The sequence below is a fragment of the Diabrotica virgifera genome, chromosome 9, assembly GCF_917563875.1.
Source record: "Diabrotica virgifera virgifera chromosome 9, PGI_DIABVI_V3a".
Classification (NCBI taxonomy): Eukaryota; Metazoa; Arthropoda; class Insecta; order Coleoptera; family Chrysomelidae; genus Diabrotica; species Diabrotica virgifera.
The window spans coordinates 157844844-157869300 of NC_065451.1; the positions used below are offsets into that span (position 1 = coordinate 157844844).

General features: G+C 32.8%; 1 protein-coding gene and 1 long non-coding RNA gene across 5 annotated transcripts in view; one reads left to right on the top strand and one right to left on the bottom strand.

The window, feature by feature from the left end:
- The first annotated feature begins 1539 nt into the window (after positions 1-1539).
- The window catches only part of LOC126891744 (zinc finger protein 271-like), a 235120-nt gene continuing 212202 nt past the window's right edge, over positions 1540-24457 (top strand). For all 4 annotated transcript variants that reach the window (XR_007700532.1, XM_050661017.1, XM_050661019.1 and 1 more), the window contains exons 1-2: positions 1540-1658; positions 7613-7976. Coding sequence is in view for 3 of the 4 variants with exons in the window: in XM_050661017.1 (XP_050516974.1) it covers positions 7715-7976 (262 nt within the window). In the remaining variant the exon portion in view is untranslated. The remainder of the gene's footprint in view (positions 1659-7612; positions 7977-24457) is intronic.
- Positions 2031-7035, bottom strand: LOC126891760 (uncharacterized). Its single transcript, XR_007700545.1, has 2 exons — positions 6063-7035; positions 2031-5228 (listed from the first exon to the last, which is right to left on the bottom strand). It is a non-coding gene; the product is annotated as an uncharacterized LOC126891760 (long non-coding RNA).

Genomic DNA, 24457 nt, shown 5'->3' on the forward strand with positions numbered 1-24457 from the left:
GTCATGAACTAAATGGGTAATTGCGGGAATTTTAAACGTTCAAATAAGCTTTGTTGCTAATTATTGTAGTAAAACAAGATTCTATAACATAATGCAAATTATAAAAATAATCGACAATTGTTTCTTACATTAGCGATTATTTTTTTGCAATGTGCATTACATTATGGAGTCTTTTACTGCAATTATAAATATAGTTCATATAATAGGAAAGATAGAAAATCAAAATTCAAAAATTAAAATATTTATTTAAAAATATTAACGGCATAATTTACAGGAAAGTACCAAAATTAAAGCTCATAATAAAATTAAAATATTTCAAGTATCTTTTTGTAACATTGCAGAGTTTATAAACACATCAATCCTTACATTAAGGCAGCTGGCAGCGCCGAAATTAACACAAAATTTTTAAATTACATGGATGCAAAGTAACGCAAAAGAATATTCCTTACTTCTCAGTCCTGTTTGGTACACAGCATTTAAACACCATTTTAAAGTTTGATTCAAAAATTTACACACAAACTGAATATTTTACTTTAAAGTAAGAGAGTAAAAGTCTTTGTTATATATAGCTAATCTATAAGTAAAAAGTAAAAAAACAATTTAATAAAATAAATCCAAACACTCATGCAAACAAACAACGATGTCATCCATCACTCATCAGACATCAGATGCCATTGACAAGACAAAATAAAATGACATTTCTGCACAGCGTTGCCACATTTTATTTAGAAAATCTACTGTAAGTTTAGCTAAATCAAAAACTAAAAAATATACTATAAAACTTTATTAACGTATTTGTATATAATTTAGGACTTTTTATAATAAAAACAACAGCTGACTAACTAGAAATTAATATAATATGAATATCTGTAAAAAACCAAACTTTTTTAGATTTTAACTGAGAAAAAAATGACCTACTATAATTAATTTTTATCAGTTTCATATTTAATATTTGTATATAATATTTTGTCTTCTACTGATTTCTGCATGTCAGGATCAAATTCTTCACACAATTCTTTCGCATTTTACATTGGAAAGACGTAAGCACAACATTTTTTGTTTTGTAAAGTTACATAATATGCTTAGGTATTTTAGTTTTCCATCGTTAGCTTCTAATAGGCTCACCGAATGCCATAACTCTTCAATAACACCTGATATACTGCTTGCACTGCTACTTGAAATCTGCAAGTTTTTTTACACCAGAATCCAGTTTCCTGTTTCATTTCTCTGTAAAATTCATCATCTACGCCCTGAATCTTATTTTCGGTAATGACATTGGGAAATTGTAACAAAATGTCTGAAAACTAATTCAGAAATGGGGTAAATACTATAAAAAGCAAATTTTATTTCAGTCATAACAAAATGTTGAAATATACCAAAAATTTACTAAAAAATATTGCCTATATACTAGAATTTTTTAAACAATATCAAAAATCTACCAAAAAAGTAGAAATCTACTAAATGTGGCAACTCTGTTGCAGTTTCTGCAGATGCGATGACATGCGACTTTGGAAAAGTCTTTAGTGGCGCCACCTTTCCAGTTTAGTCAAGAATTAAAGAGAATGAACCGTAGAGAGAATTGGCATAGAGAAATAAAAAAAAATTCTCTTCTATTTTTATTTCTCTATGCATTAAGGCTAAGGCATTAAGGATAACGGGTCGCCCCCAATTCGCCTAAACTGTAAATGTCGGTAACACAGAGATAGTCACGAAAACGCATAATCACCAAGTCACACCAAGTTGGATACAACCCTATTCATATACACACCAACTCACATACATACTGAGAATAAATAATTATACATAATATAATTAGAAATTGAATTAATGATGTCGTTATTATATGTATTATATCGATTAAAAAGTATAGAACATGTATTATCCCACAAATATAATATAAGAGTATAACAGTATTTTATGATTGTATTACAAATGGGAAGAAAAAGAGAAGATTTGATTTACCTACCTAACCTATTAAAATGATATAATAAAAATCTTATAAAAATACATCATAAAAATAAAATATAAAGTAGTTTTTGGAAAATTAGAGTATATATTTCTAAAATATGTGTATAACTAGCAGATGATAGATAAAATATAGGACGAAGTTGTTAAAAATGGACAATTTTTACAATCCTGTTCCTTTGGAAATTGCTGAAACTTACAGATTTAAACGCAGACAGCAAGTAGAAGGAGAATCAGTGCAATAATTTCTATATAAATTGCAATTTTCAAGCACATCTAAAGTCTGCCATAAGGAACCAATTTGTTTTATGTTCCAAAAGAATACAAGCAAGACTATTGGGCACCAGGAATCTAGAATTTGAGGGAGCAGTGGAGATTGCCTGTAGTTTGGAAACTTCTGAAATGGACAGTAATTAATTAAGTTGCAATAATTCAATTCATTTTTACAATCTAATAAATCTAGATCAAATTGTATCTAAATTTGTAAATATTCACAATAAATATTTTTAATTATAATAGATTATAGGTACTATAATATACATATTCTAAAGACAGTGCGATTTATGTAAATACAATTGCAATTTTATACCCTGAATCTATCTGCTACTCTTTCAGAATAACAGCAAATTATTTGGACGAAAAATGTAAACGAGTTAGTTACCTATATATTTTTTTTTCAAATTTTCATTCTGTATTGCGATTTTTGGAATAATTTTCTGGGGGGAAAGTAGTACGGCTGAACAGGTTTTTATATTACAAAAAAGAGCAATCGGAACTCTACTTAACTTGAAATACAGGGATTCATGTAGAGATAATTTCAAAAAACTCAACCTACTAACAATAACAGGAACATACATATATGAATGCTTCCTTTTCATTTTTAGAAGTAGGCATAAATTCATGAAACGTAATAAACCATAATTCTAATAAACCAAACAATTTTATAAACTATATAATGTACCAATACATAGACTAACAACATCTGAGAAAACTACAGAATATAGAAAGTCTGTTCAACAGTTACTCATATACCTAGAACCATACAAAGTGGAATAATACCTTCAAGCTGACCTGCAAGGAGACTGTTATTTTTATGTTAAGTGTAGGTTGTTTCAGAAACCCTTATAAATTGTATTTTACACCATTCTCCCTACTGATATTTTTATTTTTGTATAAACTTGTGAATCCTGAGAATAAAGCTTTTTTCTATTCTATTCAATTTATATAAAATTAATTGCAGAAATATCACTTAAACTTTATAGGGCTCGGCAGTTATGTATTGCATTTAGTTAAAGGCTGGATTAAAGCATAGATAATACTTAATAAACTAGTGACTCATTTAATTAACTATTATTTAAGATAAGTAAACATATTATTTTTGTGCAAGTAAAGGAAGATCTTATTTCGAAAAACTGAAAATTATTTTAATAACCAATTAGGGCATTTTATACACATTCAAAATATTTCCCTAATAACACACGGACATCCAGTGAAAGTCCTTCACATATGTCCCTCCAACGTCCATTTTAGTATGAACAACTTTATATTTTGATCCAAATGTGGTGCTGCCAAACATACACCTAACGTCCTGAGGGGACGTTTACTGGGTGTCATTTGGACCTTCATCAGACGGCATAGTTTGGTCCAAAATGTCGCGCTAATAAACGTCTCCCGAGCTTCCTGAGAGGATGTCCACAATATAATTGGACCTTCATTAGACATCCAAGCAATACGTCTAGTAGACTTACTTCTATTAAGAATGTATTTTGGGAATAAAAATAAATTTTTAAAGGAACTTTTATTACATATTACATTAATACATTAGGTAATTAATTGATATGTAGGTATTTATTACTAACAAATGAGACAAAATCACTGTCAAAATTATATAAGAATTCAGCATTAAAATATATACAATATATTTATAAAATTAGAAATACATAAATGATTCGGTCATTGCGAAAACAATACATGTTACAATGTGTAAATTTTTCAGGAAACGTAAAATCTTTTCATTAGTTGGATATTCCTAGATAATACTATATTTTATATAAGTATTATGGGTTATGAGTGAATCTTTCTAAAAGGCAAAAAAAGTTTAAATGTTTATATGTTTAAATGTAAATTTCATGGCGTCAAAAAGCATCGTCATTTTACCCAAAATATGGACTAAGATTGTTTTCGCAATGACTGATTCAAATACAATAAATAAATTCCTAAGGCAATTGATACATAACCTAAACAATTATGAGGTAACTGATTTGCATGCATAGTGGTCAGACCATATCATACCTGTATTTGAACCATAATTAGTTCTGCGATAAGGAACAAAGAAAAGTGAATTGTGGCACAGTGAACGGAAAGAAATATAACAAATTAGCTGAAGCATTTCAGAAGATTGGATTATCTCATTTACAAGCTTAAAAATAAATATGAAGTCAAAGTTAACTCTTCTGACAAGAAGATAATCTAGATTCAATAAATTGATCATACCAGAATAAAAATATGGCTTACACAATTTAAAAGAACAGTACATCAGAAATCTAAACAAATTAGATGTTCTATATGTATCAGGACCTTTATTGGCATTAAGACACTGTAAACATGATAGAATGTCACAAATTTTAATAGTTAAGTGTGAATATCACTATCACTATGAGTGATATTGGGACTATGACTGCTCTGGTCTGGACAGGAAAAAGAAGCATTATGGACACTGCTGAAGAAATTGGCAAAAGCATCAACAATTGATTGTGGCTCACTAAAAACAGAATCATTAACATTGAGTGTGGATAAAATGAGTTAAGACTTATACTCTCAACTGAAATTATTTTCGTCTTAGAAGTTCATATATATCCAATGCACATTGATGGTGGCACTATGTGGCTCACATGAAAACCATCCGCAAATAAAGTGTTAAACTTATAACATGGAATATTAAAATTATTTCTCTTACAATTAACCACATTCTAAACAGATTTTATATCGTAATTCAGTGATTCCTTAGTATTTTCTATATATAACATGTAGCAGTCCGTACTTTTTTACTTACATAAAGATCATAAGCTACAAAATTCATCATAATCGCTAACACAACATAATTCTTCTTCAATAATTCCATCAGGACTACCAAGGAGTCTCGAATCTGTTAGCCATAAATTAAAACTATAATTTTGTCTTAGGTGCTCCATGGGCCTATGCATATTTTCTATGGATTCTGCCCAATGAATGGTTTTTATATACCTAATCAACATTGTATTCACCTGCAAAGAAAAAAAATCTTTTGAGGTTTATGTACAACAATTATCAAAATCTCATTGAAAAACAGAAGCAGAATAATAATTCGACCCCTGCATAGAATGACGTTGTAACTAACATTTTTGGCGATTTTTATTTACAGTGTTCTTCTGGTACAACTTTTTATGCTCTATCTGCCAATATTATCAGTGTGGTTATTGTTTTAAATTGAGTTAGGTGAGCTAACTAAATGACCATCAACGATCCAAGTATAAAAGTTTCCTGTTGTCCTGTAGTTTAGTTGAATTATAATCGTTGATGGTCATTTAGTTAGCTCACCTAACTCAATTTATAACAGTTATAACTGCATTTATAAGAAAAAATCCGAATGGTGTAATATCATAAATGTAAAAAATATTTGACTTATTTGTAGAACAACACAGTAACTGCAGTTGTTACAATTTTATTCGCCACGTAACTGTTGTTACAACTTTATTCGCTACTAAGTTCTGATAATTTTGTGCATATGACTACATATGTGTCAGATAAGATCATCGTAAGTGCCCTTACAAGATTATTCTATGCACTTTATATTTATATCAAAAGCTGTAACTGCCATAATGCAAAAACCTATCCTCTTATTCTGAAAGAGTTTAACATTTATATAATTACTTCTTACACTGAAAAAATGTTACATGCAATTAAAAAAATCAAAGAAATTGCTATCTTTTTTTCTGAAGAATATAAATGCTGGTTACCAAGGGTATTCATTGCAGGGGTCGAATTATCAGAACAACTTCTAGGATTTTTATTCTTGTTTCTCATTTACTAAGTACTGTAATACACATATTTTAACTCACCTACAACAAGGCTTTTTAACAAACTATGTGGAGACCTGTTTCCTTTGCATATGAGACGATTTGTCCAAAAGTACTTGCTGTTAGATTTAACTTTTTTTCAAGATACCACTTTTAATGTGTAACCTGTCTATTAGTGGCTTCAGCGATGTCCCGTATTATTCGTCATCCATTTGATGCTATCCTATTAATCCTATCAGTAGACACCAAAAAACTCCATGGAATTTAATATTTCTTCAGTCACTGGGAAGTTATGACCTATCACAATCACAGCTTTTATTCTTCATATTGGCTAATATTTCCCCCCTAATGCCCATTAAGTAAATCAGAGTCAAATATCATCAATTTTTTACATGTTTCTTTAGTACAAACGTGTAGACTGTTCTGGTTCTACAGTGCGTCCATAAAGTAACGCATAAATTCATTATTTCGTAAACCGGCGACTTTAAAGAAAAATACCGAAATAGGTCGATTTTTATTTTTAATTTCCAATTTTTTGGCATATACATCATACTAGTGACGTCGTCCATCTGGGCGTGATGACGTAATAGTTGATTTTTTTAAATGAGAATAGGGGTCATGTGATAGCTCATTTGAACGGGTATTCAATTCTCTATTCCCTAATATAAACATTAACATAAGTATTTATACAAGGTGTTCAAAAACACATTTTTTTAATTAAAATAATTGAAACAAAAAGAAGAATGTATGTAATTTATCTAATTCAAAATACGTTTTAATGTTGTCAGAAAACAGGAAAAAAATTTATTTGACAAATAAATATTGTTTTTTGCTTAAATTCAATGTTAAAGCTGCCACCCACCTGCCTCTTGCCAGTTTGAACATTTCGTTCAAGCGAAAATCAATGTTTATTTGTCAAATAATTTTTTTCTGTTTACTGACAGTAGCAAAACGCATTTTGAATTAAATAAATTACATACATTCTTCTTTTTGTCTCGATTATTTTAATTAAAAAATATTTTTTTGACCACTCTGTATAAATAATTATATTATTGTTTACGTTAGTGAATAGAGAATTGAATACCCTTTCAAATGAGCTATCACATGACCCCTATTCTCATTTAAAAAAATCATCGATTACGTCATCAGGCCCAGATGGATGACGTCACTACTATGATATATATGGCAAAAAATGAGAAATTAAAAATAAAAATCGACCTGTTTTGGGAGTTTTCTTTAAGGTCGCCGGTTTACGAAATAATGAATTTATGCGTTACTTTATGGACGCACTGTATATATTATATTGTAGAATGAACATTATGTATAAATAAACACTAAAAATAAAAATTTATTTGTTTTCCAAGCTAGGCTGTCATCTGTCAATAATAGTCTGCAAATTTATAAGTGGTCTAGTCCGATTAAGGAATTAAGCTTAAAAACGAATAATTTCACCTGAGTATGTGAAATGTCAAGTATATGAGTTGGGGCTATCGATGAAGTGACTGTATACGAGTTGGAGCGTATAGGACATGCGCGTGACGTTTGACAAGTTCAAGGTTTTAGGTGAATTGGACGGCGCCCAAGGATAACAGCGATAACAGTGCATGTGCATTGTGCATGGTTACTGTTCGAGACTTCGAGTTTGTCTTGTCTTGAATTCGACCGATTGTGCTGTTTGTTTTTGTTTATAATTTATGAAAACAATGAATTTTGAATCAAATATGGAAATAAATCAAGAAGCTAGTGAGAAGAAAACTTTTAAAATAAAAGTAGAAAACGAAGACACCTCTGTTGGTCCCTTGGATGCTTTCAAAATTGAAATTACAGAAGAACCCAAGAGAGAACCCGCATATGACGCATTTGGTTATTTAGACTCAAATGAATTTCCGGTAAAAACTGAAGTAGAACAAGATAAATTTACACCCTTTGAAGAAAAGCAAACAACAGATGAAGAAAGTAAGTAAATACAACTGATTACAATAACATGAAAACTAATTCCTTGAAGATTGAAGGTGCTAGATTTATTTCATCCTTTTTTCTATTAATAAGATAAAGTTTTTGCAGTACATCATCAATCCTTCTGAAGTGTTGAGTCATATCTATAACTTGATTTTTTCGGCTAGCCTTTAAAATTTTTTCTGGTACATATCCTTGATATTCTGCAAAAACCAGATAAATGACAAATTTTAAAATATTGGGTTAAGTACACCAAAATTCTTAGCTTTTTACGCTCTATATACAGGTAAAACTCAATAAAGGATACAACTTACAATTCAGCAGATAATTTGTGTAATAACCAAATAAGTTACATCTAACCAACTTTTCATTTTCATATCGCTTTCCATAAAATCAAAGTTCTGTTGCATGTAAAACCAACTAAGCGCTCATATACATGTGCTGGACAACAATATATTTCTACTGCTGTATAGGGTGTTTGGTTTGGTAAAGAATGGGCCATAGCTTAACCTTATATTCCTGAGGTTGAAATAGGTCGATTTAAGCTGACTTACCTTAGTACAAAAGTTGACAATAAGCGAAATACAGGGTGTCAAAGTTAAACTTTAATTTAATTTATTTTTGAATATTTCCTGACAGGCATGGGACAACAACACGAAATTTGGTAAGTGGTATTTGGGCAGGCTGGTATTGTACAGTCTACTAAATTATGTTAAACAAAAAGGTTTCTGGCTACTACCAGAGGCGTACGAAGGGGGAACATGAATGGTTGACCCTTCCCAAATTCTACGCCACTGGCGGAATTGCTATTTTAGTGAAATTTTTTGATTCTCCAATACTTTCTATGCAAATAATATACTCTTCATTTGTAAAGATAAAGTCATCAGTTTTCAAGATATTTGAAGTTAAAAATGAAAAGGCACACTTATTTTGATTAATGTATTCATTTTTATTCATTTCATTTCATTTCTTCAATTTCGATTTTCATCACTTCATTTTTAGCTTCAAATATCTCGAAAACTAATGGCTTTATAGTTACGAATGACCTACCTCGAATTACAAATGAATTACCTCGACAACGTATGGTACAAGAGGACGGCTTAAGTAAGTAAGTTACGAATGAAGAGTATGTTTTTGACGTAGAAAGTATTGGAGAATCAAAAAATTTCACTAAAATAACAATTCTCCCAGTGGCGTAGAATTTGGGAAGGGTTAACCATTCACGTTCCCCCATCGTACGCCTCTGGTAGTAGCCAGAAACGTTTGTTTAACATAATTTAGTAGATTGTACAATACCAGCACCACTTACTAAATTTCGTGTTGTTGTCCCATGCCTGTCAGGAAATATTCAAAAATAAATAAAATAAAAGTTTAACTGTGACACTGTATTTCGGTTATTGTAACTTTTGTAACAAAGTAAGTTAGCTTAAATCAACCTATTTTAACCTCAGGAATCTAAGGTTAAGCTATGGCCCATTCTTTACCAAACACCCTGTATATCTACCATATTCAGTAAAAATGTTGATAAGTGTCTTTAAGGCTATGGGTACATAATTCACAAATATTTTACAGCTATCCCTACCTTTTCTGTCTTTACATGGCAAATTACGTGTAGTAAAATTCACACTGGTATGGATATGTACATATTACTAGAATGTCATTCTACTTGACAATGTCATAACTAGCTTAAAGAGATGGCTTTTGAATGTTCTTGGATATCTGTTATTTTTTGTATAATTGCAAATTGTTAATTCAGTTAATAAATGTGATAATTTTTTCACTAGCTATGTATTCAGTGATTGTAATAATATGTAGCTACAACAAAAACTAATACTCAATCGAGAAAAGAGCAAAAGTGTTAAAGTGATTTTTTAATAATATATTGTTACTATGGAAGGCTTACAATTTTGAACATCTTTAAAAACAAAATACTTGGATCACAGAATATATCTTAATGTATTCTCTGCTTCTATCTTCCATAAATACAGTAGAACCTCGATTATCCGTGCTCCTTGGGATCGAAGGGTGGCACGGATAATGGAAAAGCACGGATAATCCGAACATGTATTTCTTATGTATAATACATATGTACTGTTATATTTCTATTTGATATGAAAATTAAATTTTGATAATTATAAACAGAATTCAATTTAATATAAAATATTTTCAATTTTCTCAACCACGGGCATATAAATTTAGAACAACCTGTATACAACAAATTGTTATGTTTAATTTTAAGAAGTGATTAGAAGGAGCTTACGAAACTCGGGACAATGCGCCGAGAATAAACAAAGTGAATGGCGCGTACCATTATCGTTGTTCGCGGAAGGTTCGATCATTAGCCTATGCTAAATAAGACTCAGTTGAAATAGATAATAGTTCATTATCGTTGTTCACGGAAGGTTCGATCATTAGCCTATGCTAAATAAGACTCAGTTGAAGTAGATAATAGGTCATTAAATTTTGTAAATAGTAGAAAGTAATTTTAGAATGGGAATTAACTATTTTTTTTGGAAATCCATTAAGCATATTTAGAAAGATTAAAAATTGGTTTTGAGGAATACTGCGAATGAGAGTTGGTGGTGGAAGGTTGATTTGTGAATCTGGAAGGGATATTTAGAAAGTAGGGGAATGAATGACAAATAGAGATCAGAATGTTTTGAGCTGTCGAGAAGTGAAGTCCAGTGGTAGACGGTAGTGTACGGAGAGTGAGAAAGCCGGTGTAGTTCCGTGAGTGTGGAGATCTATCGTGGAACGAGAGGTAGGCCAGGTTGAGAGTAAAGAACCTCCTTGAGCCAAGAGTGTCCCGGTAGCTGATTGCAGTTTCGAAAAAGGTAGAACACAGCATCACGACAGAAGCAGGAACGAGAGCTATACGAGCTAATCTTCAAAGGAGAACATTACTGAAAGCCAGGACGAGGTTTTGATCGCAGCCAAGGATAGCAGGAAACGGGTCTTGTGTGAAGACATTCTCAGTTCACCAGAAAAAGGTCAGTCTCATTTGTTTGGACATGAATGTATGGGTTTTTCGTATTAAATACAACATTATAAATTGAAGAACATAATCAATAATATCAGAAAAGTTTCATCAAACTTAAATAGAATTGTTGCTAATAAATCCTAATAGTTAAATGTTAATAAAAACTTTCAATTGGAAACCAAAAGGAAATAAGATTCCCATTTGTAAATGTTATGTTTAAGAATAATAAGATCTAGCAAATATTCAGCAGTGATTGCCATTTAGATAAAATAAACAATATTTTGATTATAATTGTAACCCATATGTGTGTATTATTTTACTCTTTTCTTTCCTATCTCGATTAGGAACCATTGAGAAATACTTAGAAGCCACGTAAGTAAGTAATTAATTTTATAATTCGCCCTGAGATTGAAAACATATTGATATGTGATCTGGTTAATTAATTAGATTATTATTAATGCATTGATTAAATTAAATGACATATAAGAATATTATCTCATATCAATAATCAAGATCACATCAACTGTCGTCCAACGTGGAAAGCATTGAAAAGTATTTCTAGTGGCAAATTTGAAGGATAGAAAGAGTAAAGCCGGTATTTGAAAATTTATATGCCTGTGGTAAAAAAGTGAGATACTTACATTTGATAACATAAAATTTTAGATCTCTTTAGGTACAAATTTTACATAACTGATTTAATATTTTATTTTTACGATATTTACATTTGATATATTTATTGACAATTTATAATATTTGGGTGAGAAAAAGTCGTCTTGGTAACATACTAGTAAAATTTCATATTTGGCGGGGACAGTACTTCTTGAAAACAAATGTCTGTGACAAGAAGCCAAAGCAAAGACAACAAAAAACAAAAAGAACATTCAAATCAAGAGAATAAGTCAGACCAAGAAGATATTTTAGACACGACAATCATGGCATCAGAACAGCAAGAATTATCAGGAATAGATAAATTATTACAAATGATGCAACTCCAGTCACAAAGAATGGAACAGAAAATGGATGAAACACAACAAAAACTGGATGACAATCAAAAAGAAACAAAACAGAAAATGGATGAAACACAACAAAAATTGGATGACAATCAAAGAGAAACAAAACAAGCAATGGATGAAGCAAAAAGGACGATGGATAAAAATCAGGAAGAAACATCAAAGAAAATGGATAAAGTGGAGCAAAAAATGGATGACAATCAACAGGAAACAAAACAAGCGATAGAAGAGAACAATAAGAAAATAGAGGAACGCATTTATAAAAATGCCACAAGGAAATAGCTTCAGAACAACATCAAGAGGAACGCATAGAAAAGTATGAAAAGGAAATAAAAGGATGTTTGACAACAATGAAAAACAAGATAGAACAACAAGAAATGAGAATGAAGGACCACATGAAAGAACAAGAAATGAAAATTCAAAATAAAATGGAGGAGTTAACAAATTGCCAGAAAAAGGAAATAGAAAATTTGGAAAACAAGTTTGAAAACGCTATTAAAGCAGACAGAGAAGAAGTGGAAAGAAAGATTGCGGAAATCAATATTCAACAAAATGTAGGAGAAAGAAGAGAAATGGTTATACATAGCACAGATGACGTGAAGATAAGGTTTGGCGGGGATGTAAGAAGATTACACCCAGTGCCGTTCATAAATAGCCTGAAAAAGAAAAAACAGCACATCGGAAATTTCGAAACAGCAAAAGAAACTATCAAAAACCATCTAAAATATGAAGCAAGCCTATGGTTCGATTGCAAAGAAGAAGAATTTGACAGTTGGCAACAATTTGAACAAAAATTTTTGAATTATTTCTGGGGAAAAGTCCAACAATTGGAAATTAACAAGGAATTGCAAAATGGGAAATACAATGATAGGATGGGTATATCAGAAAGGACATATGCATTACAAATTTACTATAACGCAAAACATTTACAATATAATTACTCATCGGAACAATTAGTCGAACTGATTGCAAGACATTTCGAAGAAACGCTGGAAGACCATATCACATTGCAAAACTACAAAGACATAGATAGTTTAAGCCAATTCCTACAAATAAGAGAATCACGTTTAAGAGAAAGAAAATCAAGAAGGTCGCGAGAAGATTACAGGCCCCGAGAAACACAGGATTACAGAGATAGAAATCAAAATAGGAGGGACTATACAAGACGAGATTTTAATCCCAGAAGGGAAAACGAAAATAGAGACAACGGAAGAGGAAATTATGAACAAAGAAATAGGCAATGGAATGAGGACAGAAATCGAGAATACCAGAATAGAAACACCACACTCGCAAATCAAGAAAACAGAAATAATGGTAGACAAAATGAACAGGGATATCGAGAAAACCGAAACAGATCCGACAGACCAAGAGAAAATAGAAGAGAAGTAAATAATACCCAGACAGATGAATATGACGGAGAGAGACATTATGACGAAAATATAAACAACGATGAGCAACCGGCGTCTTTTCACGACGGCGCTCACTAAAAACCAAAAATCAAACAGGAATCTTTTGTAACCCCAAGGAGTTTATTAAATTGGCAAGAAACAACGAAAAGAAAAATGGAGTTAATTTAAAATTTGTGGATGGATTTATCAACGAGAAACCAATTAAAATTATGATAGACACTGGATCTGAAATAACATTGGTCAACAGAAAACTAATAGAAGAAGTTAACTTAACAAATTTAATTTACAAAATACCTAGGGTAAATTTAGTGGGCGCAAACAAACGGACATTGGCAACTATAAATGAAGGCATACGAGTAATGGTACGACTGGGTAAGAAGATGTATGCACTACAATGTGTAATAATGCCAAACATGTCACATGACATGATAGTAGGAGTTGACGAATTGGCAGAAAAACATGTAGTGATAGATTTTAAAAATAATACGATGAATCTAACAGAAGAAAAAGAAGAAGAACAGGACAAGGAACAGGAGAAACAAAATACGGACGAATCAGGTAAAGAACAAACAGTGGAAATGAATTTGGCAACGAAGCAAGGACAAAGAAGAAAAGGGAGAAAAAGTCAGAAAAAGACAAAAGAAAATGAAACCTGTGGCTCCTCAAAAGAAGAGTTGAGCCCAGAAGAAGAAAAATTGAGAGAATCAAAAGCAAAAGAAAACTGGGATTCCTCAAAAGAAGAGATGAGCTCAGGAGAAGAAGAAATAAAGCTAACAAATGAAAGCGAAAAAGATATGATCGAAACAGTGGCATTTGAAGAGGAGGCATATGAAAACGAGGATGCAGAATACACGGTAAAAGTATGTGAAAAATCTGAGGAAAAAGACAGAAGATTGATATGGGAAAAAGGGAAAGACAACATAATAGCCGACACTCTAACACAGGATGAGGACACTGAAAATAAGGAAACGATTACTCTACAGGTGGGACTAATTAGAGTAATACAAGAAGAAGGGGTATAAGACGTAGATTAAAGTAAGGAGATATACAGGGAGTTGGTTTTGCCTCGAGAAAATTTATTTAAAATTGCAGATAAATTTTATCGAATACAAGGCGGGGATTTGTTATATTTCTATTTGATATGAAAATTAAATTTTGATAATTATAAACAGAATTCAATTTAATATAAAATATTTTCAATTTTCTCAACCACGGGCATATAAATTTAGAACAACCTGTATACAACAAATTGTTATGTTTAATTTTAAGAAGTGATTAGAAGGAGCTTACGAAACTCGGGACAATGCGCCGAGAATAAACAAAGTGAATGGCGCGTACCATTATCGTTGTTCGCGGAAGGTTCGATCATTAGCCTATGCTAAATAAGACTCAGTTGAAATAGATAATAGTTCATTATCGTTGTTCGCGGAAGGTTCGATCATTAGCCTATGCTAAATAAGACTCAGTTGAAGTAGATAATAGGTCATTAAATTTTGTAAATAGTAGAAAGTAATTTTAGAATGGGAATTAACTATTTTTTTTGGAAATCCATTAAGCATATTTAGAAAGATTAAAAATTGGTTTTGAGGAATACTGCGAATGAGAGTTGGTGGTGGAAGGTTGATTTGTGAATCTGGAAGGGATATTTAGAAAGTAGGGGAATGAATGACAAATAGAGATCAGAATGTTTTGAGCTGTCGAGAAGTGAAGTCCAGTGGTAGACGGTAGTGTACGGAGAGTGAGAAAGCCGGTGTAGTTCCGTGAGTGTGGAGATCTATCGTGGAACGAGAGGTAGGCCAGGTTGAGAGTAAAGAACCTCCTTGAGCCAAGAGTGTCCCGGTAGCTGATTGCAGTTTCGAAAAAGGTAGAACACAGCATCACGACAGAAGCAGGAACGAGAGCTATACGAGCTAATCTTCAAAGGAGAACATTACTGAAAGCCAGGACGAGGTTTTGATCGCAGCCAAGGATAGCAGGAAACGGGTCTTGTGTGAAGACATTCTCAGTTCACCAGAAAAAGGTCAGTCTCATTTGTTTGGACATGAATGTATGGGTTTTTCGTATTAAATATTATTTAATAATTAAATATTAATAAAATTTTTTCGTCGAAAGGAGAGTGGAAGAAATACTCCAAAACCCCCAACACATGGCAGCCTACCCTCATCCGATGGTGGCTCCTGTGGAGGAGGAAACCGTCAGGCAGATGTGTAACATAGGAAAAAACACATCTCCTGGCCCAGATGGTATCCACAGAAGGTGCCTCAAAAAACTTCCAGAGAGTATTATACCCCTGCTTACAAACACAATCAATGCATGTCTCAGGTTGTGCTATTTTCCAACTTCATGGAAAGTAGCCAACACAGTCATGATTCCTAACCCTAGGAAACCACCTACCAGCACAGAATCCTACAGACCTATTTCTCTTCTTAACACTCTAGGTAAAGTCTACGAGAGAATCCTCAAGGAGAGACTCGTAGAATTCCTAGAGACAAACCACATTCTCCCCAGTTTTCAATTTGGATTCAGAGCTGAACATTCCACACGTAACGCATTGATTGAAGCAGCCACTTTCATTTCCCAAACCATTAATGAGCATAGAAAATATGCTATAGGCATCTTCCTAGACGTCCAAAAGGCATTCGACCAGGTCTGGCACCCAGGCCTGATCGAAAAACTCCACCGATTTGGACTGCCTATAACATTTATCAAACTTATTCATTCCTACCTCTCAAATCGAACAATTCGCGTCAAAGTCGCTAACCAATTATCCACCCCATTTACTCCTCAAGCAGGAGTGCCACAAGGATCCATATTAGCTCCTATACTATACACAGCGTACAACAGTGACATGCCCCATCCCATTAATCGAACCGAGTCAATCCTACTTTACGCCGACGATACTGCACTGCTCACTGCAGGCACTGCGCGAGGCACGCTAGGACGGCCCTCTGCCTTCGATAGGGCCCAAACTCTATTAGACAAGGTAGTTAGGTGGTGCAATAAATGGAGAGTCACCCTCAACCCAGCCAAAACACAAATGATTGCCTTCAGACACCCTCGTAGTGCTAGGTACGAAACAACCAGAATAACCCTTCAAGGAGAAGCTCTTGAATATCGTCCGTCGGTGGTCTACTTGGGAGTCCACTTTGGCAGGACACTCAACTGGAACATCGACATCCAACACACCCTAAACAGGGTAAGAAACAGAGCTAAACTCCTTGGAGCGTTATCTGGAACGTTTGGAGGTACATCGAGCAAGACTCTCCTGCACACCTATAAAACCTTCATAAGGCCCATTATCGACTACAGAGCGCTCCTTTATGCTTCGCTAAAACAACATTATACTAACAAAATCCTCAGATGCGAGCGTAGAATTCTCAGAAAGTGCCTCAGGAAGCATTGGAGATATCCATCGGTATTGGTACACCCACTCGCTAAACTACCCCCCATAAATGAGAGAATCCGTTCTCTCAGCAACAAATATGTCATACGAACGATTAATGGTAACAACCAAAGGGCTAAAAATGTCCTAATCACCCCTTGCAATCGGCGAGGGCATATATTCACCGGGACTCCCAAAAACAAAGTTCCATTCCCTCCGGCCAATCTTCTACAATTGGCCAGAAACGAACTTCCCGATGAGTACTACGAAATACTTGAACAAACTCCCCTAATGTATCGCAGATAAACAACTGCATCCCCACACGCTGATCTAAGAGCCGTTCCTCTAAGGTGACAGATTTGGAACCCCCTCACTGACTGGTCGCTTGCTGAGCATGGCAATTTCTATCTTTCGCTCCTACAGCTTCTGCGCTAAAACCACCTTCTTAACCCAATCCACTAGCAATTCTGCTTCTCCACACATCATCGACGCAATCTCACGCAATCTCCCACACTCCTGAAAAGGAGGATCCTTCACCCTGAAGAGGCTTAAGCCTAAACGGGGTATAAACGACGAGTTTTCATTCATTCATTCATTAAATACCACATTATAAATTGAAGAACATAATCAATAATATCAGAAAAGTTTCATCAAACTTAAATAGAATTGTTGCTAATAAATCCTAATAGTTAAATGTTAATAAAAACTTTCAATTGGAAACCAAAAGGAAATAAGATTCCCATTTGTAAATGTTATGTTTAAGAATAATAAGATCTAGCAAATATTCAGCAGTGATTGCCATTTAAATAAAATAAACAATATTTTGATTATAATTGTAACCCGTATGTGTGTATTATTTTACTCTTTTCTTTCCTATCTCGATTAGGAACCATTGAGAAATACTTAGAAGCCACGTAAGTAAGTAATTAATTTTATAATTCGCCCTGAGATTGAAAACATATTGATATGTGATCTGGTTAATTAATTAGATTATTATTAATGCATTGATTAAATTAAATGACATATAAGAATATTATCTCATATCAATAATCAAGATCACATCAGTACATATACACATACATATATACCTACCATAAAAAATAACAGAAAAAAATGAGTCTCTCTCGTCATATAGAGTTTCCGTCAAGTGATTTACGATGACGCTATTTTGATAAAACCTCAAAAACCCAACTTGAGTAATAGAAAATCATGGCACGGATAATCCGCAGCACAGATAATCTGCACCCGGATAATCGGGGTTCTACTGTAATACACAATAAATAACTTTATAAAGTTCACCTCTTAAATCAATTATTTTTCAAATACACTATAATATATCAATATTATTTAATCAACGCTTCAACAACTAAAAATACAAACTAAACATACAAACACAGCATAGGTATCAGTGATAACCCATATTGCGCCTGTGGTGGAATGGGAGATCTACAGCACCTCATATTGGAGTGTGGACTGTACAGACAAAATATTAAAGTAATGTATGAAAAGTTAATTGATCTAAATTGTCCTTTACCTGTCAATTTAAACGAAATTCTTTTTCCAAAAAATAAGCAGACGTTACAATGTCTTTACGAATATGTAACGTCCTGTAAATTTAAATTTTAAATAGGCTTAGATAATAAAATTATAAAATTGTAAAAATATCACACAAAATTGAAAAATGTATCCATTAATATAGTATAACACTCTGTAAATTTAGATAATAAGTGGGCTTAGATATTAACTTAAAATTGTTATTGTAATACCATACAAAAAAACACAAATAGTCTGGCTAATTGGCTCCGTCAAAGCCATTAATAAAAAAAAAACAACTAAAAATATTCCCGATTCATGTCAAATAATTATTTAAAATTGTCACTGATTGTCAGTGTCTTACTGACAATATTCTATTCACAAAATTAAATTCCAACAGAGGGCGCTCAAAATTTCAAAGATGAACGACAACGCTAGGAAAACAATTCATTTTGTCATTTGAATGCACAGTTCTAAAACGTTAAATTAAAATCATTTTCAGAAGTGTTTTGCCAAAGTAACCACTAAGCTTTGCAACTAAGACATCTTATAAGTTAAAGACGACTCAAAATTATATTTAATCTGTATGCATTCATTAAAATTTGATGCTAACTACTGATTTGTTTTTACCTTTTTTTCATAAAAAGATCTGGCCCCCGATAATCACACAGCGTTCTAAAAATTATTAATCTGTCTTAGGATTTCTAATTTTGTTTTTAATTTAATTAATAGGTGCACTACAGTTTATTTTACACCGACAGATAACAATTTTTAATTAAATAAAAACTGGAAACTTGGAAACTAAGTAGGTGAATTTATTTTATAATAATTGTGTTCTGGAAATTACGAAGTGGTCAGGATATTTTTCATAACAATGTACAGAATATATACTACATTTTATTCATTTATTTAATTTTGCAGTTGCTTAAACTTCAAAAAATACTACGTTTAATACAAACGTTAAATTAACAATATGTGTGATTTGGCATTGGTTAATTTAGGTCATTACGTAGAGTATAATAGGAATGAATACTGAGGAACACTGCAATAGTTTTTTTAAGTCGAAATTATTGTTAATTACAACATAAACTGACCGCAAATATGTACACAAGTTAATGGCAAAGTCAATGTTTTCCTTGAGTTGATGCTTTTCAAATTTACCACCAGGCGTCGCCCACTTTGCGGTTCCTCGCCAATACGCTCTGAGCTTCGCTGGTGTCGCTCCTAGCGGTTACTAATTCAACTTTCACCGGTAATTTTTAAATTTATTATTTAATTGTTATCGCTTAATATTTACAACGCTAAAAAGTAATTAAATTGTAATAGATTTTTTTAAGATTTTGCTAATCATTTTGACGTTCTATTGATGAAATATTAATTTCTTACTTCGGATACTTTCACAATTATCATGTAGATGGCGCCAAGATTTATTAATAATTACATATTACAGAACATTAAAAAACGCAAATTCAGTATTTAAAACGTAAGTATATTTAAGGTAAAAAACCACAGCTTTGATCAACTAATATTTTTTATAATTAATGTTTTTAATTTTAATTTAAAATTAATCACTTTGACATTTATATCAAATTTCCGGTAAACGTTTACAGACTTGTCACTACTGGCGCTCACGAATTTATAAATATTCCCTCTACGTATGAGCTCACAGCGTATTCGACTAAGTGCGTTGTATGACAAAGATAGATTTGGAAAATATTACAACGGACATTGTGTTCATTTTTTTCGAATCCTGAAAAAACCAATAAATATTTTTGAAAAATCTAAACGAGAATGAAAGACTAAATTATTACCGAGGGCCGAAAGTCCATTAGAATAAAAAAAGTTTATTTTGAATGAGATATTTGAAATTAATAATAACACTAAATTTTCTCTTAGTTTTTCACCCCTGTAACTTATTAAAATAAACAATATAGAAATTCTCTGGGACTTTCTGCCCTCGCTAATAACGTAATCTTTGATTCTGCGTTTAAATTTTTTCAAAATACTTGTTAGTTTTCTCAGGATTCGAAAAAAATGAATCCCCATTTGAATAGCATTGCAGCCGAAAAAACGTACCGATCCTCTTAATACAGTGTGATTTATTTTGAATTACAGGTAAAACCAGGTAAGTGATCGCACCTCGATCTTAAATTTAGGTTTAATCAGCTAGGTCTCTTAACTTTTTCAAACTAATAACAAGTAATTGGACTTCGTAAGTCCTAGGTTTTCACCCAAAGAAATCGAAAGTAGAACTGGAAGTTGATATTTGAACGCTTCATGTAACTTTGCGTCGATTGATAAACGATTTTACTAATTTTGAGTTATTTTTACTAAACTTTGGGTCATCATTATTTAAACAGAAATGACTTCAAAACTGAAACTAAAGATTCGAACTCAACTTTTCAATATGCTTCGATTGATGTGTTACATGTAATATTTCTGCGACTATAGCGGCACTTCTGGTAGAACTTTTTAACCACAAACGATATAAAAACCTAAATTTTATATTTGTTCTCATCTTGCTAAGGCACGTCGAATGATATGTTGCTTGTACTATTTCGGTGCCTTTAAAACAGTACTTACGGTTGCAACTCTAAAACCGGAAGTCTGATGTCAAATTTCTCATCTCTAATACCATCCTTGGGTTATAAGCTTTTATTCGACACCTCATTTGTAAATATATCTTTATTAATAACGGAGGAGAAAGACAGACAGAGGAGAAAGTCGCGTCGAATAATATATCACTTGTACTATTCCGATGACTTTAAAACAGTACTACCGGTCACATTTTTAAAGCCGGAAGTCCTAGGTCTAGTTTCTCAACTTTCTTGTCATTCTGCCTGTTATAGTGGAGGACTTATATTCGCAGTCGTACGGACAGACAGCCTGGGTCAAATTTCTCACCTTTAGTACCATCCTTGGATTATAAGCTTTCATTTGACATCTCATTTTTCATTCTACCTGGTAAAATGACGAAGGAATTATATTTGCGGTCGGAAGGACAGACGGCCTAGGTAAAATTTCTTACCTTTAATAATAATGATAATAATAATAATAAACCGACTTTTATTTCCAAAAAATAATAAGTATAACAAAACTGTACATTCTCTAAAGTAGAGGGCGAAGTTTATTTTTGCTGTGTTCTAAGATACAACAAAAATATTCTTCCACTTAACCCCAGTGTAATAGTAGTCTTATTGCTCTAACAAAACAGTAGTAAAGAATATAATATTGAACAGTAAGATAGTAAAAAATGCACCTCACAAGGAACACTTACTTTTTTATTACTATGAGAAAGAGAAAAAAAATCACGGCTCCTTAATTTTGAATTTTTAGGAGACGGCGTTTAAGCAAGAATTTAAATTTTGGTATATTACCTGTTTTTAATGTAGATGGAATCTTATTATATAAACTGCTGATTTGATAACTATAAGAGCGTCGATAAAGCTCACTTGAAAAAGGAGGAATAATCAACAATCCCCTATTTCTTATATTTATATTGTGAACATCAGAGTTTGTTAGCTTTGCTAGCAAAGTTAGCTTTGGTAGCTAGCGAGAGACTTTGTTACCATCCTTGGATTATAAGCTTTCATTTGACACCTCATTTGGCATTCTACCTGTTAAAATGATGGAGGAGTTATATTCTCGGTCGGACGGACAGACGAACAGACAGCCTAGGTCAAATTTCTCACCTTTATTACCATCCTTGGATTATAAGCTTTCATTTGACACCTCATTTGTCATTCTACCTGATACAATGACGTAGGAGTTATATTCGCGGTCGGACAGACTGCCTAGATCAAATTTCTTACCTTTAGTAGTATCCTTGGATTATAAGCTTTCATTTGACACCTCATTTGTCATTCTACCTGGTATAAGAACGGAGGAGTTATATTCGCGGTCAGACAGACCGACGGACAGGCAGCCTAGGTAAAACTTCTCACCTCTAGTACCATCCTTGGATTATAAGCTTTCATTTGACACCCCATTTGTCATTCTACCTGGTATAAGGACGGATGAGTTATATTCGCGGTCGGAGAGACCGACGGACAGACAGCTTAGGTAAAATTTCTCACCTTAAGTACCATCCTTGGATTATAATCTTTCATTTGACACCTCATTTGTCATTCTAGGTGGTATATTGACGGAGGAGTTGTGATCACAGACAGACAGACGTACGTGGATAATACAAGTTTTCACATTTTTTCAAAATTTGGTGAAAACAATAGAATATTATTTCTGATATATGTATCTTTCACTATCATATCGAATATCAAACACAACTGGTCCGCTTAATTCAAAATAAAGCACTAAACTTTAAAAACGTTTTTTCTCATTTTCAGTATTTCGACATTTACCTGGTTTTCGCAGTATACCGGCGATATACTGTGTCGTTTTTTCATAAAACCTTCTCTATTATTCCAAAATCTCTGTCACAGTCTAAGTAAGTATGGCCAACCTCAAAACATTTGTGGTCAATGCAACAGAAGAGTATCCTTTCAAAATAAGATTCTGGTATAAAGATAAATCATGTGGAAGTTCTTGTTCTGGACGGCTCATGAATAGGACCAGATTTTTGACCCACCCCCCCTACATAACGCACTCTAATCGGAGTTTAACTATTGCGTGACGCAATTTTTGACACCCCCCCCCCCCCAACCTGCGTTACGTAATACACTGTGCGTCATAGAAAACGGGCACCCTAAAAAATTGTTCATTTTTGATGTCGCGTATCTCCTTAACCTGTTGTCCGATTTAAGTGATTTTTTGAATATATCATAGCCTTATTCTTTGTCAATATCCTTGCAGTGGCGACCGGTCAGGGTCGGCAGTGCCGACCCACACATTTATAGATATAGATTTTTTAAATATTTGTATCTGTGAAATAAAAAAAAATCTATCAGATAATACAGACTAAATTTTATTCATCGTTTTTAAAAGAATTTGATCAATCCGAGCGTTAAGTGATCCCTGCGCATAACAGACTTCTCAAAAAATGAATGATCCGAGCCATTTATCTGACTTTTCGGCTAGCCGTCCCTAACATCCGTAGCTTGACAATTTACACGTAAAACTCAACGACATAACAAGTCGATAAGCAAGCGAACATTACTTTTCTCCGTGGGCAATAGCAGATACGGCATGGCAGGTTAAGCGGCAAGTACGGCACATTTCGGTCTGCCGGTCGGTGTTTCATTTGGAAGCATGCATCGGTAGAAATCGTCAAAAATAATCACGAGGTTTTACGTCGTTTAATTGATATTGTAATTTTTTTCTAGAAATACCTATTTACTTTCTGATTCGAAGTGTATTCGTAATACAGAATGAACTAATACATATAATCAAATAGTTAAATTTTGAATAACGTTGTTGAATCTGAGATTTAGAAAACCATTTGCTTTTCACTGAAAGTAGATGAAACTTCTGATTATCATGTCATTCACAGTTATCAATTATTTTGTTCGATACGCGTTACGTGGTAATATTTATGAGAGGTTTTTAGGTTTTAGAGATGTGAGTAAAAGCAATAAGGCAGAATATATTTTGGTGTTTTAAAGAACAGATTCAAATTTTTTGATACCAAAAATAAATTGGTAGGGCAAACTGGGGCAATCTTATGACGGCGTTGCTGTGATGAGTGGTGAATTGAATAGTATCCAGGCAAAAGTTAAAACTATTGCATCACAAGCTTTATTTACTCACTATTATGCGCATATAATGAATTTAGATTTACATGATACGTGTAAAAAAATAAAGAATATCGTCTTTTCTTGCCAGTTTAGCTCACGTAAACGGATTACTGCTTTAGAACAAATTTGTTTCGAAAAAAAAAAGCGAACAGTTTGTCAGACGCGATGAAATTTTAAATCTCGGTTAGTTTTATCTAAGCAGATTATCTTATAGTTTTAGTATCTGTAGCAGATTTTCGTGAACAGCTTTTGGAAGTTTTTGATTTTATTATCGAAGGCGATGATTTTGAAAGTGGCGATACCTCGATCCGTGAAGCAATCGGTTTGAGAACTTTATTAAATACTAATGACTCTTTCAATATTTTTTTAAATATTTTTAAGACAGAGTTTGCCCAAGATATTCCTTGTTGTTCAAAATCAGTCAACTGACATTACTTATTCTAAAAATAGAATACGAAAGCTGGTGCAAAATCTCAG